General features: G+C 37.7%; 1 protein-coding gene across 4 annotated transcripts in view; it reads left to right on the forward strand.

Moving 5' to 3' along the window:
• Positions 1–4178, forward strand: part of CYTIP (cytohesin 1 interacting protein) — a 78527-nt gene extending 74349 nt beyond the window's left edge. For all 4 annotated transcript variants that reach the window (XM_058715220.1, XM_058715219.1, XM_058715217.1 and 1 more), the window contains one exon: positions 835–4178. In XM_058715220.1, the coding sequence (XP_058571203.1) occupies positions 835–1292 (458 nt within the window). In that variant the 3' untranslated portion in view covers positions 1293–4178. The remainder of the gene's footprint in view (positions 1–834) is intronic.
• Positions 4179–23782: the final 19604 nt, after the last annotated feature.

The following is a 23782-nucleotide window of genomic DNA, read 5'->3' on the forward strand; positions in this document are numbered from 1 at the left end:
CTCCCCTGCTCATGCTCTGTCTCTCTCTGTCTCAAAAATAAATAAAAAAAATAAAAAATAAGTAAAAACACGGTAACTAAAAATCAGAGCAACTAAATGGAGGAAGTCCATAAGACAGCATTTCCCCAAGTATATTCTTTATTTTTTTCCCCAAAGATATTCTTTAGAACCCCATTTCTGTGAGAATTTTAGTGAATGTTGCAGAGTCACTTCAGTTTAAGAAATAATACTCTTGGGGGTGCCTGGGTGACTCAGTCGGTTGAGCATTGACTTCGGCTCAGGTCATGATCTCACAGTTTGTGAGTCAAGCCCCATGTTGGGCTCTGTGCTGACAGCTCAGAGCCTGGAGCCTGCTTTGGATTCTGTCTGCCTCTCTCTCTCTGGCCCTCCCCTGTTTGTGCTCTGTCTCTCTCTCTCCCCAAAATAAAACAAATTAAAACATTAAAACAAAAATAAAACATTAAAAAATTTAAAAAAAGAAATTATATTCTTGGAGATTGACAAGTCACCCTGGCATACTGTCAGATGAGTTGAACTGTTCCTATATGAAGAATCTTGTTTAAATTTATTTCATTTAGCATTACCATTTCTGTGACTGTGGAACACTGTTACATGGAAGCTAGTCCATGAACAAAAGTTTGGGAAACACCCCTACAAGGTTTATCAAATGGCCTCAAAATAAGTCACTTGTTCATATAGGTGAAGCTCAGTGAAAAATATTGTTCACTTTTACTCTTTCTTTTTTGCGCCCTTTGAAGAGAAGTTTTGTGTATTTACTCGAAGGGAGTGATGCTCATATGCATTCCACAGTAGACTCTCTTTTCTGCATTCTAGGTGACTCAGGTAACTGCTCGAGTTTGGAGAACATGGACATAGATGAATCAGTTTTGTTTGGAACCCTGCCTGGGCCCAGCCCTGCCCTCCTGGACCGGAATCGATTATCCAGCGAGAGTAGCTGTCTGAGCTCCATGACGATGGACAGCGAAGATGGCTACCAGACGTGTGTGTCTGAGGACTCAAGCAGGGGAGCCTTCAGTCGACAGACGAGCACAGATGATGAGTGCTTTGTCCCCAGGGATGGGGACGATTTTCTGAAGAGGTCTTCTTCGAGGAGGAACCGAAGCATTAGTACTGCCAGTAGTGGATCCATGTCCCCCTTGTGGGAGGGCAACTTCTCAAACATATTTGGGACCCTGCCCCGGAAAAGCAGAAGGGGAAGTGTCCGGAAACAACTCTTAAAATTCATCCCCGGCCTTCACCGTGCAGTGGAAGAGGAAGAGAGCCGCTTCTGATGGGCTGTCTTGCCCTTTTGTATTAGCTTATTTCGTAAATATCTCTAGACTTGTTTAGAACAACTCCACCCGGCCTGGTGGGAAACTGTGGAGGGATTGCAAAACTGAAACCCCATTTCATGGCAATAGTGACCTTTATTTAAATTTTTGTGTCATGATTTTTGCTTCTTAAGTCGTTTTGTAGCCAGGAAAGCTCTGTTTATAACCAGAAGGTAGGGGAATTAAGTCATAAGTTAGATACTATAACAAATTAATGCACATTCCTGCTCATTTTAATGCTGCCTGTGAAGGCAAGGGTTATATTTATTTTCTGGATTATCTATGTGAAAAACTGAGAACTTTTCAGAGTCAAGTGTAAATAAAAGAGTGACGGAATATAATTATTTGGGATACCTTCCGTAGGTTCATTGGTAGGTCACGGAACCTTATGTTTGCTTAAGATCAGGAGCCTCCAGGGAGGCTTAATAATAGGCAATTTTGAACGTTTTCTGCTTAAATCTGTGAAGGATTATAAATAAAGATGATAGTCAGCTATGTTTCACAAACACAGCAACAATAAAGCAGGAAGCATATAAGTTAATGTTAGGGTTTAGATCCATGAGATCCATGGAAACATGTTGTCTAATAGGGGTGCTGAGGAAGATTATGATACGGCCTTTTTTATAGTCAGCCTAACCAAAATAGGTGAGAATGTCACTTACGCGATTCAACTTTTGTTCTGCCTAAACTTTGATGGCAAGTCTAGAATTCTCAAGATCCTGCATACAACTTTGTAATCTTTGTTTTTGAGCAAATGTCTGAAATTTGAAAAATTAAAGCCAGGAAAAGGATTTTTCTCCTGTAGAGTTTTTCGCATTATCCCTCACTTTATATTATAGATTCCACAGTTACTGCCTTAGCATTTTTTTGCATGTTGGTCATGTTAGTATCACATTACTTCTAGCCTTTCAATGACATTTTCATTCAGTATCCATTTGAAGTCCATGGTTACTCTGTTCTGGTGATACAGCTGCTCATGACCTATATTCTAGAGTAGACAGTGTAATAAATAGTCCTTACTGATTTAAAGCTGTGTGTGTGTGTGTGTGTGTGTGTGTGTGTGTGTTTGGGAGAAAGAGATGTTTGATAGGTGACTCTGAGTGGAACCACACTTAAATCAAAAGAATGAGTCATTTTGAGAAAAAAAAAAAAAGGAAGCGTGAGGAAGCCTGTAGGGTAATAAATGAATGTTAAAAAATAAAATATAAAAAGATTTCTAATTGGAACCTGCTTTCCATTAATTATTTGAATTTAGAATTATCCAGTCAGCTCTGCTTGAGAATCATTCATATGAAAAGCAGTTTGTAGTGTTTCACAGGAACAGTTACAATCTTGTGTACCACTTACTGAATACCTAGCAGGTTAAAGATGCTTTCCATGTGATCCAACCCTGTTAGATAGGTGTTAGGCCTACAGAAAGGAGGAGGAATTCAGAGAAGTTCCCATGGCCAAGGGCGAGGCTTACATCGAAAGCCATTTCTTTCTGGCTCTGGCCTATCTTCAGTCTTTCGAGATATTGTTTACTCTTTTGCTGGTTCTGTGTGGTCATCACCACAGAACTTCCCCCCACCCCCACTCTTCAGAGAATACATAAAGCACACCCCTCAGAGACTCTGCATGGTCTTTGGTAAAAAAGAAAACAAACGCATTTAGAATAACTCTTTCTCTTGGCCTCCACAGGCTAGTTTTCAAATATGGGCACATTAATAGCTACGTGGTTAACAATACATTTATTTTCAGCAAGGGCTTGCAAACCAGTTGTGATTGCCTGACACTGTTTATTTCCCATCATAGATTAGAACGATCATCTGCAGTGTATTTTGTTAACCTTATTTTGCCAAATCCGGGGGAAAGAAATCATCATGTTTATTTGAGGAAAGATGACTTTAAATTCTTCTACAACGTGATCAGTGTTTCAAGAACTTCCACAGATCATCTGGGAAAGCAGGTTATAGGTTATTTGCTTTTCTTCTGGCTTTAAGTGTTAAATACATCTTCCTTACAGTAATCGTCAAATCTAAAAAAGTTCAGGGAAGGGACAGAGCAAATTTTACTATAGTCTGAGGTAAGAAGAATGAGAGTCAAGAGTTTGATATGTTCTGGAAAAAAAGAAAAGCACTTTTTAACCAAAGTACAGGAAGGAAGGGTATCTCATGTTTTGTGTGTTCACAAGTTGTAAGAAAACTAGCTGTTCAGTGGAAATGTGGGTAAAATTCTCACAGCAGAGCTTTTCAGACTTGTGACCTCAGTGGGGCTTTAGAAGACTTCATTTCTCTAATCTTTTGGAGCACAATGACTCACTTTGATGTAATTTTTGAGAAAATAATTGAAAAGCTAAGTGCTTTGTTTTTTGCTTATCCCAAAGTTGTCAAATATGCGATATTGGTGGATTTCACTAATTGATAACTGGTTGTGAAAATGCATTTTTTGTCGCATGGCATCGAGAAGCCAAATTTGAATGAAGCATATTGAGAATTATTCTGTCATGTGGCTAAAGGAACACCACCTTTGTGGTGTCAGAAACGTGGGTACTCTATTTTTTGAAATGAGCTTTTCTTCATCACTTTCTACTTTGTAGTGTTTTTATATCTTAGTTGCATGTACAAATAGTATTAAAAATGCTAGTTTGAACTGAAGAAATCAAACTTGGGTATAATTTGTGTGTACTGATCATACAGTATAAGTATTTATGGATGTATACAACTTAAGTATAGTAAATACTACATAACAACTATATCGAACCCTTCAGTTTACAAGGTTATTGGTACTTTGTATCTATTTCCTTACAGAATATGGGCAATAAAAAAGTTAATACCTTTCTGGAATAAAGAATGCTATTCTTCAGTGTCAGAAGTCTCTTCCCTCCCTTTCTCTCCTCCCTTCTCTCTCTCTCTCTATCTCTTTACCTATTCACCTTACATGAAATGATTATTTTAAAAGCAGATTTTTAAGAGATCTGGGATGACCTCTTGATACCTAATTTTTTGACATTTTTATTTTTTATTTTGCAAAGAAATTTTTTTAACATCTATTTATTGTTGAGAGACAGAGACAGAGCATCAGCAGGGGAAGGGCAGAGAGAGAAGGAGACATAGACTCGGAAGCAGGCTCCAGGCTCTGAGCTGTCAGCACAGAGCCTGACATTGGGGCTCGAACCCACAAATCACGACATCATGACCTGAGCCAAAATTGGACCCTTAACTGACTGAGCCACCCAGGTGCCCCTGACATTTTTAAAAGGCATTACCTACTTAACTGAGGCTTTGCCCTTGTATTAGCTTTTTGATGTTTAACACATTACTACATACTTAGAGGTTTAAAACACATTTATTAGCTCAAAATTTCTGTGGGTCAGGTGTCTGGGCAAATATTAGCTGGGTTTGCTCATGGACTCATGAGGCTGCAATCAAGGTGTCATCTGGGATGACTTCTTACCTGGAGTTCTGACTGGGAAAAGAAACACTACTAAGCTCCCTCAGGTTGCTGTCAGAATCATTTCTTCGTGCCATAGATAGGATTCACGGAAGCTCGCTCACCAAAAGCCAGCAATGGAAAGAGAGACCGCAAGCAAGGCAGCCTTAAATAATGCAATGTAACCATACAGGTGACATCATCTTTGCCACATCGCAGGACATGCTGCACAAGTGACATCCGACCAACTGTGCCATATTATGTTAGACGTAAGTCATGGGATCCATCCAAGCTCAAAGAGCAGGGATGGCGCAAGGCGTGAATATCAGGAGGTGGGGATCAAGGAGGTGCCTTAGGATTTGTTCACAACATCATTCAAGGAGTTCACAAACTTGATAATACAGTGAGTCTTTTCTAAACTTCTTTGAGTAAATATAAATGGAGAATGTTAACAATTTTTAATACAGAAGTAGTAAGATTAAAGAGTTCTGAAATTAAAGAACCTGGCCAAGATTGTATAACTAACCAAAAAAGCTGAAGAGGAAACTGAATTCAGGTCCATTACTGACCTCCCAACATTGTTCCTCAGGTGCATGAAATATTAGGAAACTTCAAAGAATATTAAAGTGTGAACTAGCTACTTCCTTTAAAATTCTTCTCAGGGAATTTGAGTGTATTTAAGTGAATTCAGTGATCGACACGATGAAATTTGTGACTTCTATGTGGGTACATCTTTATGAGCATAGGTCAGGAATGCCACAGAAAAACAAAATAAAATTCTCATAATCAAAACTACAAAGCACAAAAGGAAATGATTAACCATGAGCAAAAGTCAGGAGATGCCACAAATAGCAGAATCATCAGAATATGAGAAAATAAAGCAGTTTGAAAGAAAATAAGACTTATATTTCTTAGGAATAGAAGAGAAGTCCCTTATTAAAGAATATATGCAAATATCATAATGGTGAGAAACTGTCTATTTCCTCACTAAGATCAAGTACAAACTCAGGATGTCCTGTCATCACTTTTATTCACCATTGTGCTAAAAGTTTTAGCTAGTGTACTAAGACAAGAAAGGTAACAAAAAGTGTATACAAACTGAGAACAAGAAATTAAACTTTGCAGATGACATGATTATGTAGCAATTCAGGAAGAATCAACAACAACAAAAATCCTGGAAGTAATAAGTGAGTACAGAAAGTTCACAGAATACAAATTACTACACAAAAGCCAGTTGATTTCTTATATACAAGCACTGAACAACTGGGGTTTGAAATAAAAACAAAAACAAAAACATGACAGCAAAGCTTATAATAATACCCCAAAATGAAATACTTAAGTATAAACCTGAAAAAACATGTACTGTTACTATATGTGAAAAATTCGGTCTGAGAAAATCTAAATAAATGGAGAGTCTGTGTTCAAGGACTGGAAGACTTCATCGTGTTAAGATGTGACTTCTTCCTAACTTAATCTATACATCTAGTGAAATCCTCATCGAGATTTCAGTAAGCTATTTCGTAGACCCTGACAAACTGATTGTAAAATTTCTATGGAGAGGCAAAAAACCTAGAATAGCCAAAGTGAAGAAGAAGGAGAAGAATGAAGAGAAGGAGGAGGAGGAGGGGAAAGTTGGAGGAATCACAATACTTAATTTCTTGACTTTCTGTAAGTCTACAATAATTAAGAAGCATGATATTGGCAAAAGAATAGCACGTAAATCAACACAACAGAAGAGAGTACCCAGAAATAGACCTGTAACAATATAGCCACTGATCTTTGACAAAGAAGTAAAGGCAGTTAAATGGAAAAAGGATGGTGCTTTCAACAAATGGTTCTGGAACAACTGGACATCCATATGCAAGCCCTTACACATTTCACAAAAGTAACTTAAAATGAATTATAGGCCTATATATAAAACTTAAAAGTCTAAAACTTCTGGAAGATAACATGGGTTTGGTCATGAATTTTTAGGCAAAACAAAAGGATGATTCATGAAACCAAACATCAATATACTGGACTTGATTAAAATTAAAAACTTCTGCTTTGGGAAAGATACTGTTGACAGAATCAAAAGAAAAAGCATAGACTGAGAGAAAATATTTGCAAAAAAACATATTAGAAGGGGACTTATATGCAACATACAAAAAGAACTTTTAAAGTTCAAAACTAAGAATCCAACCTAATTAAACCATGTTCGAAACATCTAAACAGACGCATCTCCAAAGATAATACGTAGATGGTAAATAAATACATGAAAAGAATGCAGTATTATTTGTCATTTGGGATTTACAAATTCAAACAACAATGAAGTACTACTACATGGCTACAGGGTAACTAAAATCTAAACAACTGGCCATGCCAATTGACATCAAGGATGTAGTGCTACAGAAAAGCTCTTGCATTGCTGGTAGGAATGCAAAATAGCACAGTCACTTTGGAAGACAGTTTGGCTTTTTTTTTCCCCACAAAGCTAAAGATAGCTTTACCACATGGTTCAGCAATTGTGCTCCTAGGTATTAACCCAACTGATTGAAAACTTATGTTCACACAAAACCCACACACAGATGTTTGTAACAGCTCTATTCGTAATCACTGAAACTTGGAAGCAACTTGAATGTCCTTTGATAGGTTAATGGATAAACTGTGGTATATCCATATAATGGAATATTATTCAGGTATAAAAAATGAGCTATCGAGACAGGAAAAGACCTGATAAATCCTAAATGCCTGTTGCTAAGTTAAAGAAGCTAATCTGAAAGGGCTATTATAAGATTCCATTTACATGAAATTCTGGAAGAGACAAATAAATCAGTGGTTTCTAGAGGTCTGGGGTAGGATGGAGGGATGTGTATGTGGAGAAAGTTGAATAGATGGAGCCCTGGTGAGTTTTATAGATCTGTCTAAGTCTACTTGGTCTACTGAAACAAAATACTGCTACGGAAACAAAATACTGCAGATGGAGAAGCTTAGATAACAGAAATTTATTTTCTCACAGTTCTGGTGACTGACTGCTCGGGAGCAGAGCCTTGTGGGTAGAAATGGCCATTTGAGGACAAAGCAGCCATCTGCAAACCAGGAAGAGAGCTCTCCCCAGAAACCAAACCCTGTGGAACCTTAATGTTGGACTAGATCTGGACCCAGCATCCAGAACTGTGAGACAACTGTTGTTTAAGCCATCCAATCTGTGGAATTTTGTTATGTCAGCCCAAGCAGACCAAGACAAGTATGATAAAACTGTTCTGCATGATATTATGATTGTGGATACATGACACTATCTATTTGTCCAAACTCATAGAACTTTACAGCACAAAAAATAACTTAATGTATGAGAATTAACAAAAACACATTTAAAACATTGGAGGATCCCAGGATTAAATGCAGAATGGGACAAGACACTCTGACTGTATTACTAATCTATGAAACACCTACTTAAGAAAAGATAAGGAAAAGGAGCCGACTTAAGTAACTTTGGGAATGATTAGTCTATAAAATTAAAGGCAAAAGAAACCATACATAAACATATCCCAGTTGAAAAAAAATTTTTTTTCTGATAGGGGTGGCTGTAAACCATTCTGATACTTCTGTACATGTATATTAGAGTTGAACTATTAATAAATGCCTGGTTGATGATGAGAGCCTGGATTTTCTCTATTGGAGTGGGAGTTTATTGTAAGTAAGGGAAGAGACTAGGGTGGTCCATGTGGAAATGGGTTATAGATAGAGACATCAGTATGCACTCAGTATTAGCTTAATACTGATACAGATGGTTACACAGAGAAATATTTATAGTTATATTATATACATAGGTTAATATACTCACACATATTAATTTGCTCTGTCAGCAGAGAAGGTATAGAAGGAATGAGATACCCTAGAATCAATGAGCAGACCTAGCACTAAGATCTTGGTTTCTAAATCCATTTTCAGTAAAAGAAGCCAAGATTCCTTGCGGAAATGACTGATTCTAGAACTGGGGCAGGAAATGTACAAGAACCTGGAGTACTTTGTAGTGCCAGAATGTAAAGTATTTAATATAAAAACAAAACCTCATTGTAATGGAGATATCAAAGGGAGACAGAAGCTTCCAATGGCCAAATGTGGAGGTTTGAGCAACAAATTAATTAAAAGAGTATTAGACTGTAGCCAAAGATATAAAATAAATATGCATGGGTGGGCCCATACTGATATAAATGGATGACTGAATAAATAATGAATGGAGGGAAGAGACCAATCTCCTGTGCAGAAAAATTCCACATAACTTATGTAGACATTCCACTCTCAAAGAGGTGGAGTATAGCACCTCATTCCTTAAACGTGGTTTCTTCCTTCCAAAGAATACAGCATGGAAAGGGGAGAGAAAAGTATCTCTACAGCAGAGATACTTGACAACTACTTCAGTCAGGTGATCAAGATCAATATCAATAGTGACAGGTGACATTGATTACACGTAGGCTTGATATGATGTAGTGAGAAGGGCTACATCTCTGTAGTCTTTCTTCTCAAACCTTTAACCTGAGTCTAATAATGAGACAAACATTAGACAAATCCTGGTTAAGAGACATTTCATAGAATACTGACTGTAACCCCCGAACATGGTTAAGATCATTAGAAACAACTAAAGTCTGAGAAGCTGTTCTAGCCAAGAGAAGCCAAGGTGGGTATGATGACTAAATGTCATGTGGTCTCCTGGATGGCATCCTGGAACAACAACAACAAAAAGACACTAAGTAAAAAGAAATTCTGAATAAAATATGGACTCTAGTTACTAAAAATGCATCCATATTCATTCGTTAACAGTAACAAATGTACCATACTAACATAAGATGTCAGTAATAGGGGAAACTGGGTGCTGGGTATATGGGAATTCTGAACTATCTCCAGAATTTTTCTGTAAAACCAAAACTGTTCAAGAAATAAAGTTTATTAAAAAGAAGTACATGGAAGTTGATTGAAAAGAATAAAAGGAAGGAAAAGGAAGCACGGTGGAATTTTATTTTAATCAAGATTAACTGGGAAGATTTAAATAAATTTAAGCACATTTTTACTCGAAAAACATGGTCATTGAACTTAAACCTTCCAGATGGGAGGAGCAAAACCTCCCAACATAGATACGGAGAATTTGTGAACTAAAAGATGTAGGAAATTACGTTCACATAGAGAAAGAAAGACAAAAAGAGTGAAAATATTAGAAATAGGTTAAAGAGAGGGAGGAGAGAATGAAAATATTGAGGATACATCTAATGAAATAGAGGAAATGAGAGGGTTGCTGTTCTGAAAAGCTGATGAAAGGGAATTTAACAGAATCCAAGAAAAAACCCATGAATTACAAGAGTCAAAAAAGACTACATTTTGAACAGGCAAATAACATCCACCCACACTCACACATTATAGTGGAATCATGGAACACTTAGATCAGTAAGAAAATCTTAAAAGCAACCAGAGAAAGGACCGATTACAAGGAACAATACTGATGATGACAGAATCAAGTTTCTAAATCTACAACGGTGAGGACACCTACTACTAACTAAATTCTCCATGATAAAGAGTGTAACTTTGTGATATCTTTCGTGAGACTGTCTACTAGACTTTCCAAGGTGCACAGCTTAATTCACCTTTGGTGGCATGTACAATTTTCCTTCTTATAATTTTGTAGTTACCAGATGAACGAAATATTTTTTAAAGGGACAAGAATTTTGATTCACAAAAGAATGCTTATGTTCAGTTTCCATTTGTTTCTTCAATCACTCAACAAGTCAATGAACAACTGACCAGTTTTAATTAGGGGGAACTGTGTTAGAAACTGAAAACAGATAAAACTTTCTTATTTCAATACTTACAGTTGTGTCAGAAGACACATTATATTATGATAAATTCTAAGGCAAAGAAGATATATAATATATTTTAGGAGCCTATATAAGGGCCACCTAACTCAATTTTGGAGTCAGAAACATGATTATTTTTGTACATAAACCCTTTAGGGAAGGAGTGCAAAGAACTTCACTTCATTTGTGACATTAACACAGATATATGAGGGGTGCCTGGGTGGCTCAGTCAGTTAGGCATCTGACCCTTGAGCTCAGGTCATGATCTCACAGTCTTGAGATGGAGCTCTTGAGATCCGTGCCCAGTGCAGAGCCTGCTTAGGATTCTCTCTCTTCCTCTCCCTCTGCCCCTTCTCTGCTCTTGTACATGCACTTTCTCTCTTTCTCTCTCTCTCTCTCTCTCTCAAAAAAAAAAAAAGTTGTTTGTCATCAATCAATCAATCAATCAATCAGATATATGATAAGGGAAATTACAAAACTGTTGTTCTAAGCAAATCACCTGGATTTGCAGTAAGCTTTTCTTTTCTTTACAACAGTGTCAATTTCGTAATTATAACCTGAGAGCATTCAGGTAAGATTACAAATTATTACTGATGTCCATGCTCAAAATGGTAAGCACACAAGATATCGCCTAGTACCCCTTCCCTTCTCAGTGGATGTTTGAAGACAGTGTCTTCCATTCTTGCCCCAATTGTTTATTATCCGAATCTGCAAATGCTAATGAACCTGTAATGCCAGAAAGGAAATGAGAAGTACATAATTGACACTGTTTGGAGGGTGAAATTTTGTAATTGCTTTCTCCCCAAATGTCCAGAAATTGAGTTAATGTGTCAATATATCTTTAAACCTCATCACCACCACAACTAAATAGTGGACAATGATAAACTGATTGACTAGGCAATGCAGTTTAATATTATAAAATTATATAATTGTACTCAAATTATAGTATCCTTCAATTCTTGACCATAAGTGATGCACAGGCAAATTTTTTAAAGTGTTTTTTAAAAATACATAGGTGAAACATAGAAGACAGTAATGGGTATGTGACTGATCCTAATTAGACACAATTGCCATTTCCTCACCACAGTGTGTGACTCTTTTATTTTAGTTTTAAAACTACAGACAGAGCCACCGATTAAAAACAGGATGTGGGTGAGTAGTCGTGCCTAAGACTTGCTGGACTAGACATGAGCTAAGATAGTGGTTCTAAAACAGCAGTCTTCAGACAAGTGCTGGCTTGTTGCATAAGAACCACCTGGGAAACTTGTAAAATGCAGGCATCAGATCCCAGAAAGTCTGTCAAATCGGTCTGGGTGGGGTCCAGGAATCTTCCTTTTAAGCAAGCTCCCCGACAGATTCTTACACAAATAGTCAAGGAACCATAGAAACACTGTTCTATGCTCATGATTTCTCTGCCGGCTCTCTTATTGGTAAAGGGTTGGACTCTGAGTGATAAGAGAAAAAGGATAAGAAAGTTATGAAAACTATCGAAAATTACATGTCTTAATTTATTATATATTTTTAAATGTTTATTTATTTTTGAGAGAGAGAGAGAGAGAGAGAGAGAGAGAGAGAGAGACCGAGTGCAGGTGGGGGAAGGACAGAGAGAGAGGGAGACACGGAATCTGAAACAGGCTCCAGGCTCTGAGCGGTCAGCACTCATGGACTCATGAGTTGAACTCAGCGGTCGAACTCATGAACCGTGAAATCATGACCTGAGCTGAAATCAAGAGTCTGACCCTCAACCAACTGAGCCACCCAGGTGCCCTTCCCTCATTTTCAACACGGAATGATTTTGACTCTTACTTGACTGAAATGGAAGCCATCTGAAAAGAATATCCTCAATTCTTTTACCCCCAGTGGTGTCTGTGTCACTTTCCCTCTGGCCCTGTTTCTGAGAAAAGGTACTGACTGATGTGAATCCGTTTTTCCCATGTCCCACATCTTTCGTACTTAGCCACAGATTTCTTCCATCAGGCCTATAAATGTTTGCCATCTTTCTTTACTCTGAATTTAATACTTAAGTCTGCTTTACCAACATGAAAAGTAAAAAGAAGGTCATATGTCTTCAATATTGAAATAAATTTTGTGATCCTCGGATTTGCTCAACTTAGCATGAGCAAACTATCATTCATGGATCCTATTCTATCTTCCTTTCCAAATTCCCTGAGAACCTTGGGACTTTACTTGGTTGTGCTTCCAAACTTCCTGAAAAAAAAAATGGAGACTGTGAGAAGTTACTCGGCAGCCCAGGTTCTCTTACTGTTCTTTCTGTCTGTGTCACAAAATGTCATCAATGAAATCCTGCTCTCCAGAGTGTAGGGCACTGATTGGTATTTTTCCTGGTCCCAAGGCTTCAGTATCTTGGGATTTTTTGGAAAGAGGACAGTCTAGATCATCTGGTATTTAATTCAGCCAAGAGAACGTGAGCTCTCAAGATGGCAGTTCTTTCAATTTCTCATGCTTAGTCTTTTGTCTTCAGGACCCCTTTCATGATGGGATGGATGAATTGGAAGGAGTTATTCTAATTTTCACATGGGAGCAACCCCTCTTTGCATGCCTAGCAGGGTTCTAGTACTGAGCAAAGACCATCTGTTGAGACTACTCCTTCCCTTGTGGTCAATCTCCTTTGTGTCCTTTCCCTGTGAGTGGATCTCATTAAGGACAATCTCAATGCAGTGGAGGTCTTAAATGGCTAAGTTTAGAGTCTAAAAAGAGGGATCAGTGTTTTCTTGTCTCACCTACAATAGTGCCCAACTTTGCATGCCAGGGGCAGCTGCAGTTAGCTGATGAAAGGTCCTGTTATTTCTGTAAGACAGTAGATTATATTTACCTAATTAAGGATCCACTCTAGAAACTTCCTATTCATAACAAAATCATACTCCAAGATAACTTGTCTCCACTCCTAGACTTAGGGGATCCAGTCATAATTTTACATGTTTTAAATATGTGTGTATATTAAACCTGGTTTTTCTCAACCTCTTTGTAACACTTGCTCTCTGCAGTCAGACTCTCTCCTTTATGAAATACTCTCGTCCTGCCTTCTTGATTATTCCTTTTCTAATTCCTCTTTCACTGACCCAAATGGAGCCATTCCTTGAGTTACATACTCTGCTCTCTGCTTTCCCCTCTCTACCCTTTTCCCTGGGGTTTTCACCCCGTGTCACAACTTGAAATATTACTTGTGTTCCTCAGCCATTTTCTCAAGCCAGAATTCCTTGCTTCTAATATACCTGACCCCCACTCTCCCTGTCTCTCCTAAATATCCTGTATTTCGATTGTATCAAATGGACAGACCTTCCAGCTTCTATAACTACAAAGATTAGGGAGAGTACATACATGAGTAAGTGGTATAGGCAAGATAAAGACAAATCAGCCTCAGTGTCAGGACAGCAGAAAGAGATGGGGACTGTAGAGCTTCTGGCTAGAAGGGCAGCTGCTACTCGGCTCCCGTGAATTGTTTTTCAGGTTTTCTGTTTTTAACTGTCTTGTCCATGGTCATGGTCTCCCCGTTTCTAAACATCGACAACTAAATTTTGAACTTGAGAAAACACAATGCAAGCCAAAGAAAATATATCTGGCAGCCATATTTAGCCTCCTGGAAACCAGTTTGCAATTTCGGACCTAAATCTAGACTGTGGAAGAAACTCCCTGCACAATCCACACTCCTACCCCCACTCTCTGCCTACTCCCTCTCATCCTACTCGATTGTTAGGTTAATCTCCCCCACCCCTTTTTTTTTTCTTTTTAAGAGAGAGAGAGAGATGAGAGAGAACCAGTGTAAGTGGGGAAGGGGCAGAGAGAGGAAGAGAGAATTCTATGCAGGCTCCACGCTCAGTGCAGAGCCTAACTCGAGACTCAACCCCAGGACCCTGGGATCATGATCTGAGCCGATGTAAGGAGGTGGACCGTTCAACAGACTGAGCCACCCAGGCGCCCCCTTAGCAGAGCTCTCAATGCTTTCTTCAACACAGTCCCGATTTTCCCGTTCAGCTGTATTTCCCCAGCTTCTCTACATGCATCTCATGCCTCTGGACTGCAGTAGAGGCTTTCTTAACAGACTTCTCTGCATAACTGCCTCATCAGACCAACACAAGATCTCCACTCCCGGGTTAATTCACATTCGGTGTGTTCATCTAACTTTTGTTGAGGTTATGCTCTTCAGGTTTTGTAATTCCCAAGTGTACTTGCTATTTAAAAATGTTGCTGAGGGGCAGGCACCTGGGTGGCTCAGTCAGTTGAGCATTTGACTCATGGTTTTGGCTTAGGTCATGATCTCACCGTTTGTGACGTGGAATCCCCAGTCTGGCTCTGCACTGACAACACCGAACCTGCTTAGGATTCTCTCTCTCTCCCTCTCTCTCGGCCCCTCCCCTGTTCGTGCTGTCTCTGTCTCTCTCAAAACAAATAAACTTAATTTAAAAAAAAAATTGTTACTGAAATTGGGCAGGACAGTATAAAACATTGGAAGAAAATAATAAAAGCCTCAAATTCTGCAATTGGTTTGCTTCGCAAGTGTCTATGAATTCACCTCACACTTTAAAGAAATTGGGGCTGGATATTCTAGATAAATGCTTTATAAGAGAATGATGCCTTTGGAATTCCAATCAGGGAGTCCATACTCAAAGAAGGGTACTTGGTTTTAGGTTACAATGTTGGTGAATGAATATACACTCGTATCTTTTAGATGAAATCTTCCGGTTTTTATGATCACCTGCTTTAACAAAATTTGTAGATTGATCGAGTGCATGCCAAATTATCTTGGGTTGAATTTGGGATTTTGCACCGCCATTTCACTCCCAAGCTTTCTCGACATTATTGTTTTATTGATGCCGTTCCTTTGATCTACATACAGCTCCCCCCCTCCGTTTCTAATTTTCTCAAATTCAATAAATTGTGTGTAAATGGCTCAGATGCCACCCTCCCCGTCACACCACAGATGTGCGAATACACATATGCATTCACATCCACACACGCACCCACAATTTCCCCCTTGATATCTCCTCCTTGATGTGAGCTGTCCATCCTTTACCTTTCCTTGGTCTTTGCGCTTCACTTTCTTAATAGCACTGATTGTATTTTTTTTATATTGTATATAACAGTATGGAATATATCGTCATACATGTTCTTACCTTATGCCGCTAAAAATGCTACCTTCTTTGACGGTGGATTTGCTTACTTACTCATTTCTGTGTGTCCCATAGTACCTAGCGTTGTCCACGCACGTGTGAAGTTTTGAAGCTGGCTTTGATTCTTGTGCCTCAAAACTCTTCTCTCTCTGACTTGGCACCAAATAACGCGAATGGGCAGGCTCATCGGGGCCTCAAATGGGTGCTCAAACCTATTGGTAATCAGAGGGTTTGGGATCGATCGTATTTAAATACTCAAGAGACTTAGAATCTGTCTCAGAAATTGTAGGCCAGTTGTAACAAACGAGCGTCTCCCCTTTCTCTGTCATTGGAGGTGACAGATGAACCAGCCCCTGGTAAAAAGATACAGTGAGATTAGAAATGGTATGTTGCCAGACCACTGTCGAGTTGATGTTCATTGCTCTTAACAAAAGCCTTGGATTTTAATGTGTAACCGATCATGTTTGCAGTATCTCTGCTGATTTTACAATTTGAAGAATTACACACACACACACACACACACACACACACACACAAATCCGCATGCTTTCCCTTTGTGTCATTTATTTGGAGGGTTTTGATTGTTGCTCCTTTAGGGGGGAAATTTAATAAACAAAAGGATCCACAAGATACTTATTGACCCTCTTGTCTTACAAACAACAATAAAAAGCTAAATGTTGTGTATGCATCACTAAGCATGGGACACACAAAATTTGGCAGTCATTTTAGAAAGCAAGAGAGACATGTGTGCCCTTTGGGCTCATTTTGGAAACAAAAAATTTTTTTTAAATGTCAGGTTTCTAAGAGCAAAATCCTCTGTGAGGTGCCAGAAGAGAGAACATGTTTAACATGAGTTAAGCATGGATTAGGAGACTATCCTCAAACGAGAACATTCATGGGCATCGTTGCTTGGCAATGACAAAATAATTTTTATGCTTTTTGTTTTTTTAGAGAGAGAGAGAGAGCACAAGTGGAGAAGGGTGGGGGGGGGAAGAGATAGAGACAGAGAGAGAGAGAGAGAGAGAGAGACAGAGAGAGAAAGAGAGAGAGGGAGAGACAGAGAGAGAGAGAGAGAGACAGAGAGAGAAAGTCTTAAGCAGGCTCCACACTCCGCACAGAGCTGGTCCTGGGGCTTGATCCCACGACCCTGGGATCATGACCTGAGCCAAAATCAAGAGTCAGACAACTCAGCCGACTGAGCCACCAAGGCATCTCAAGGCTTTTATTAAATCAAATAAAAAATGTTTCCAGTTAACGCCTACTCATGTCCTCAGAGGTATTGTTAATATTTTAGTGAGTTTTCTTACAGACCTTTGGGCATGTCTATATGAAATTGTACTGTAAAAAATATAATTTACGTATGAAATTGTAGTTTTTAATATCTAAAAACCGTAAACATCTAATACATTTACCTAAACTGAATTTTACCACATATAATGTTCCACAACTTTATTTTTAAACTTCATCAGATGCATATGTTCTGAACCTTTGATATATGAAAACACCTCTTCTTTGCTTTCTTAAGTGAATGCTCTACTGGTGGGGATTGTGCTTTAGGAAGACAGCCCTTTCTCAAGACGGTAATAAATATTTTCTCTCTTTTGCGTTCTCATTTTGCATGTAAACAATCCAAAGCCAGTTTGTTTCCCTTATAAAGTATATTTTGAAATACGTAGTCTTGGAATTCTTAGGTACTTATTCTTGGAAAACATTCTCGGATACATTTTGCCTATCAGACTAAGGAGCATCAGTGGTGTCTGTGTGCATTACACGTGTTTAGATTGACCATTCGATCTGGACGATTCACCTCCTTTTTCACCCAATGATGGCTTACCCTTATTTTGTTTCTGTGATTATTGCCTCTGCTCTATCTCTACCTTCTCTTTTTCTTGAATTCCCACTTTTTATAGCTTAACAATCTGCGTATTCTGTTCTCCAAATCTTTTCTCTCCCCCCCACCCCTGGGTTGCCATCATTTTTCTTCATTTTTTGCTTGATTCATGATGGTCTTCCTTCATAAATCATGGTCTACTTTTCATTTTGGTACATCGACTTATTTTTGTAAAACTCAGAATCAAGTTCTTAATATCTAGAACGTTTTAGCATTGAATTATATCACCTTGAAATTACCGATTATGTTTCTAAATATTCTTTTCTAATTAGTATACTCACTCTATCCTAGTAAGAGTCCCTTGTTCACTGTGATGGCCCCTGCACATGCTAATGATTCCTGGTTTTCCTATTCCTTGTCTATGTTGCAGGTACTCAATCACCCCCTCCCACCCCATTCTTCCTATCCCATCTGAGGTTGAGGATTATCCCAAATTTTTGGTACTGGCCAGAAGTCTTCTCTGAATCACCTTCATTTTCCTTATTGTAGCTCTGGGACCTACCAATCAGTCTAAGGATTGAATCAAGGAGTGTTTCCTCTTTTTTCTCTTCTCCTGGTGAGTTTCTGAAAGATAGGCATGATCTATTCCTTGGAAACTTTGTAGTATTCAACTGTAAAGTCATCTGGGCCTGCTATTTACTTCTCAAGAAGATCTGTACATTTTTACTTGACTTTATACACTAATTATAGAATTATTCAAAAATTCTGTTTCAGGCTGCCTGGGTGGCTCAGTCAGTTAAGGGTCCGACTTTAGCACAGGTCATGATCTCATGGTTTGTGAGTCAAGCCCTGTGTCAGGCTCTGTGCTAACAGCTCAGAGCCTGGAGCCTGCTTCGGATTCTGTGTCTCCCCCTCTCTCTGTCGCTCCCCCATTCATACTGTTTCCAGCTCTCATAAATATATAAAAACTTTTAAAAAATTAAAAAAATAGTTCTGTTTCTTCTTGAGCAATTTTTAATAACTTACATACTTCTAAGACCGCTCATGTCATGTAAGTTTTGAAAGCTTTTAGCATAATATTCTGCATGGTATCATTTGATTTTCTTTTTAATCTTCATTAACTATTTAGTTATGCTATCTTTAAAAATCCTAACATTTGTTTGTCTCTTCTCACTTTCCCCTTTCAGTTTTGGCTGAGGCTTGTCTATTTCAGCAGTCTTTAAGTATACATGTTATCTTTGTTGTACTTACTATATTTTGTCTTTTACTGATTTTTGCTTTCAAAATTTTCTCCCCTCTACTACTTTCTTCAAATTTAGTCTACTGTTACGTATCTAATTTTTTAGAATGGATTTGCGCTTTTTAAAGTAATTATTTAAGGCTATACATCTCTTTCTAATTACTAGTTTGGATGGATCCCATGGGTTTTGACAAACATTGGATGTGTATTTTTTTATTGTTTTGTTCTAAATATCTTAAATTTGCATTATGAATACTTATTTTGCAAATGAGCTATATAGAACTGTGGCTTTTTTTTAGAATTGTATTTTATATTTCTAAAAGTATGGGATACTTTAACTTTTGTGTTATTTTTTTAAAAAAATTTTAATCTTTATTTATTCTTGAGAGAGAGACAGGGTGTGAGCAGGGGAGGAGCATAGACAGAGGGAGACACAGAATCTGAAGCAGGCTCCAGGCTCTGAGCTGTCAGCACAGAGCATGATGTGGGGCTCGAACTCACGAACCTTGAGATTGTGACCTGAGCCAAAGTCAGACTCTCAGCCGACTGAGCCACTGAGGCACCCCTACTTTTGTGTTATTGAATCCCTTAATTACACTGCAGGTAATATAGTTTGTATAATAATTATTGTTTACGATTAGCTGGGATTTGCTTTTAGCTTGTTACATGGTCGCCTTTTTTGTTGTTGTTCCATGTGCATTTGAGCAGATGTGTATTCTCTAATATTTGGATGCCAAATCAATACAATTAATTTTTTTATACTTGGCCATTAAATGGAGACAGATGTTTAGAAATCTTTCACTTTTTGTTAGATTTGTCAACGTCTCATGTTTAAATAAAATTTTGCTTTCCATATTTTGGAGTTATTTTATGGGTGTATAAGTGTCTAGAATTATATTTTTCTGATTACTGGAAACTTCTTTTTGTTTAATGTTTATTTATTTTTGACAGAGAGAGAGAGAGAGAGAGAGAGAAAGAGAGAGGCATAGAGCAAGGGGGGACACAGAATTCAAAGCAGGCTCCAGGCTCTAAGCTGTCAGCACAGAGCCCTACACGGACGGGGCTTGAACCCCTGAACCGTGAGATCACGACCTGAGCCGAAGTCGGATGCCCAACCGACTGAGCCACCCAGGTGCCCCTGGAAACTTCTATCACTATGTAGAGATGTCTTTGTCTCTAATACTTTTTGGACTAAAGTCCATATTTCTAATATAAAATAGATATTACGGAGTTTTTTTTGTTGCAATTCTTGATTTGGCATATAATTTTCCATGTTCTTAACACATTTGGATCTTTATTTTGTAAATGTGTCTCTTGTAAACATAACATAGCCAGATTTTTAAAAGTTCATCCTTAAAAAAATCTATCTTTTATTTGGAACATTTAGTTTTATTTTATTTGTTTTGGTTATTTACTTTATTAGTATGTATTCTAGTATCTTGTATTGTGCTCTTGACTTGTTTTTTCTATGCTCTTAAAAATTCTCCTTTCAAAAACATAGATACATAAAACATAAATAAAAAATAAAAATTCTCCTTTTTAAATGAATGTATTTTGCTTTTGCTTTTCATCCCATTAGGTTGGATTTGAAGGCATACATTTCCAGTTTGTTCTTTCAATGGACATGCTTGAACTTGTACCATGTGCACTTAATAATCTAGCAAGGTCTGAAGTTAGTAGACACAGTTAACCTCTTCTTTTGAAGAAACCAAAGATACTACCCATTAACTGTGATCACCCTTCTCTTGAATTGTATGCTAGTTTTCCAGTATTTCAATTCTTTCTTCCAACCATACAAATATGATAATAATGATTATTTTGTAAATATTTATTACTCTCACCCTTATTAATTTCTTACCATTCCTTCTTGTATCTCAGATAGTGCTTCTGACATCATTTTCTTTTTTCCCAATATTGATCTTTTCAGTGAGAGTCTAATGGTGAACTTACATTTCTTAATGTAAGAAAATCTTTATTTCACATTTTTTGAAATAAAGATTTGCCGGATTCGTGATTATAGGCACATAGCAGTTTCTCTCAAAACATTGAAGATTTTATTTTACAATTTTCCTTATTCAATTTTTGCTCTTGAGAAATATGCTCTTAATTTATTATCTTTGCTAGTTTTTTTTAGTGAATAATTATAATGTCCTCTTTTTATCTTTGATAATATACCTTTTCACTACAATATGTCTAGGTGTTAATTTCTTTTGTTTACCCTGAATGGCATATTATATTTTGATTTCATTGCCTAAGGCTGCTTATCTTGCAAGTCAGGGAATTTTTCAGCTGTATCTATTGAATATCACCTCTCCTCCATTCTTTCTATTCTCCCCCTCCACATTTTGAATTTGATGTGTGCTAGAAAATCCTATTCTATAAGTCTGTGTTTTCATGTAGATTTTGCATATTTCATCTCCTAGTTTCACTTTGTTTTCATCTTGATTTCTTCATAATTACTTAATTCTTGATAATTTCTTCACACGGTCCTTTCATCTCTGCTTAATCTCCTATTTAATCCATCCACTAAATGTTTAATCTCAATGCTTCCATTCTCTAAATATCCTACCTGGTTCTTTTTCAAATTTTCATCATTACTTTTTTGTCCTTGTGCATTGAAAGAAAAGTCAATCTTTTATTTTTAAAAATACTTAGTACATAGCTGTTTTATATTCTGTATCTGATAGCTCCAATATCTGAAGACTTTAATAATACTATGTGTTACTTCTGGTGACTTTTACATAGGGTCACATGTTTTTATGGTGCTTTTTGTTTGTTTGTTTTGTTTTATTTGTTTCTTGAGAGAGAGAGAGAGCGTGTGCATGTGCACACCTGAGCGGGGAGGGGCTGAGAGAGAGAGGGAGAGAGAGAGAGAGAGAGAGAAAGAGAGACTCCCAAGCAGGCTCCATGCTGTCAGCACAGAGCCCCACGAGGAGCTTGAACTCACAAACCATGAAAGCATGACCTGTGCCAAAATTAAGAGTTGGTTACTTAGCCAATTGAGCCACCCAGGCGCCCCTTATGGTGTGTCCTTGATCACTGTAGCTCTTCACCAAATCCCTTTTGAGAATTCATAACCCCTTGATTATGAATATGCTTATAATCCCTTTAAGCATAGAGCAGGATAGTTTAATGGTTTTCTATTTCTTAGTGTATTATCTTATTTTCTTCTCCTTTTGTTCATTTACAAAGGTTTTTGTAGCTTCTGGTTGAGGGTCTCATGTTGGACTCTTTATGTTTGTTACTAGTCTTGAATGAAGAAATTAATGTTACCAGCCCTTAGATTAAGAGCAGTGTGGAACACACTAATGGCTTGAGTCAGGGCCATGGACAGCTTCAGATTGGGAATGGTGCCTCACTAGTCCTCATCAACTCAAAATTGTTTATTGACCTTGTTGCATGGTTCTTTTGGGGGTGAGCAGGTGAACTCATCTGAGGTCATCTTGGGTTTCAACAGAGCCTCTTGGCTTACTGTGGTTTTAGAAGTGATCACTCTGGATTTATTTCTGCTCAGTTGCATTCATCTTTAACTACAAATCTGGTCTTTGTTCTCTTTATTCTTCTTCTTCTCATGTTACCTCCAGATGGATTTTTTGAGGTCAAAACTTTTTGAGCCTCGGTATCAATTACTTCTATGCTATTTGCATAGTGTTGATGTTGACTCTCTTAGGGCCATTCCCCAAGTCTTTTGTGGACTGCCGTGCCTTTATTCCTTCTTATTTTATTTAAAATATCATTGGAAACATCGTTAGCAATTCTCTGGCTTACTTTAAATATGTATGTTTATAGCTTTTGCCTTCATTTTGGTCAACATTGTACAGAAATTGGTAGATTTTGTGAATATGGTCCCATGATTTTTTGTTTCTATGTTTGTTTGTTTTATAACTCTTTTCTGAACTTGTAATGCTCTTCCCCATTTAAAAAGCTTTTGACACTTTTCATAGATGCCAAGGAAAAATATAGAATAAATATGCCTTTAATCTAATGTTTTCCAGAAATTCCAAATCAAACAATTTTAGAAGGATAGGGCTATATGTAAAGCCTGTTTCTTTTTTAATGTAAGCCTTCGGGATAGTCCTTTGATGTGGTGTAAAATAAGATGCCATCTAAGGTGGCCAACCTGAATGGCAAAGTTAGAGAAAAAGTGCATATGCTATTAACTTCTTAGAAAACATTTTTAGGAGGGTCTCTTTCCCATGTTACTTTGATCATAAAGAAATGGCACCTTGCATTCCCGTTTCCATACACCAGAGTCTTATAAATATTTTGGATCACAAAACAGTATAGGGGCTTTCACTTATAGCTTCCTTTCTCCATAGAAATTGGACACTAGTTCACATGGACAGTGGGATTGGAACCAAAGGACAAATCCAAGTAGGATTAACCGCCAACAACTGTAGCATTTTAACAGTGTGTGATCAGATTGAGTTCTTTCCAGAAAGGTTCACTCTCGTTACTGTAACTTGGTTCTACATGGACCTCAAGAAACACACAAAGATATTTATATAGAGTTTAGCATTTCTACTCAAAGAACATTGTTGGGTAGAATTAAAATTTCTGTTAGCATTTATCTAATGCTTACTATATGCTCTAGCACTTTTCAAACTCTTATCTGTACTTTATGTCATATCTATTCATCTTACTTTGAGAACCAGTTATATTATTGTTCCCATTTTTCAAAAGAGGAGATTGTGGAACAGTGAGGTTGTATGTCTTGCCCAAGAGTGTAAAATGTAAAATGTGACTTTAATCAACTTTTACGATGATCAACTTTACAATCAACTTTTACATGATGGAGACTTTGGGTTTGTAGGCGCATAGCTCTATCGCTTCTCGGCCTTTTGGCTAAGATCAAGTGTAGGTGCATAGCTCTGGAATCAAATCTTGCCACTACTTGTTGCTAGCTTTGTAATGTCGGGCAAGACAAAAACTTACCTCCTTTGAGCCTGTTTCTTCCGCCATAACGCAGAGATAATAGTAGTATCTACCTGTAGAGATCTGTAAGAATTAAATGG

This window comes from Neofelis nebulosa, chromosome 2 (assembly GCF_028018385.1).
Source record: "Neofelis nebulosa isolate mNeoNeb1 chromosome 2, mNeoNeb1.pri, whole genome shotgun sequence".
NCBI classification, from domain to species: domain Eukaryota; kingdom Metazoa; phylum Chordata; class Mammalia; order Carnivora; family Felidae; genus Neofelis; species Neofelis nebulosa.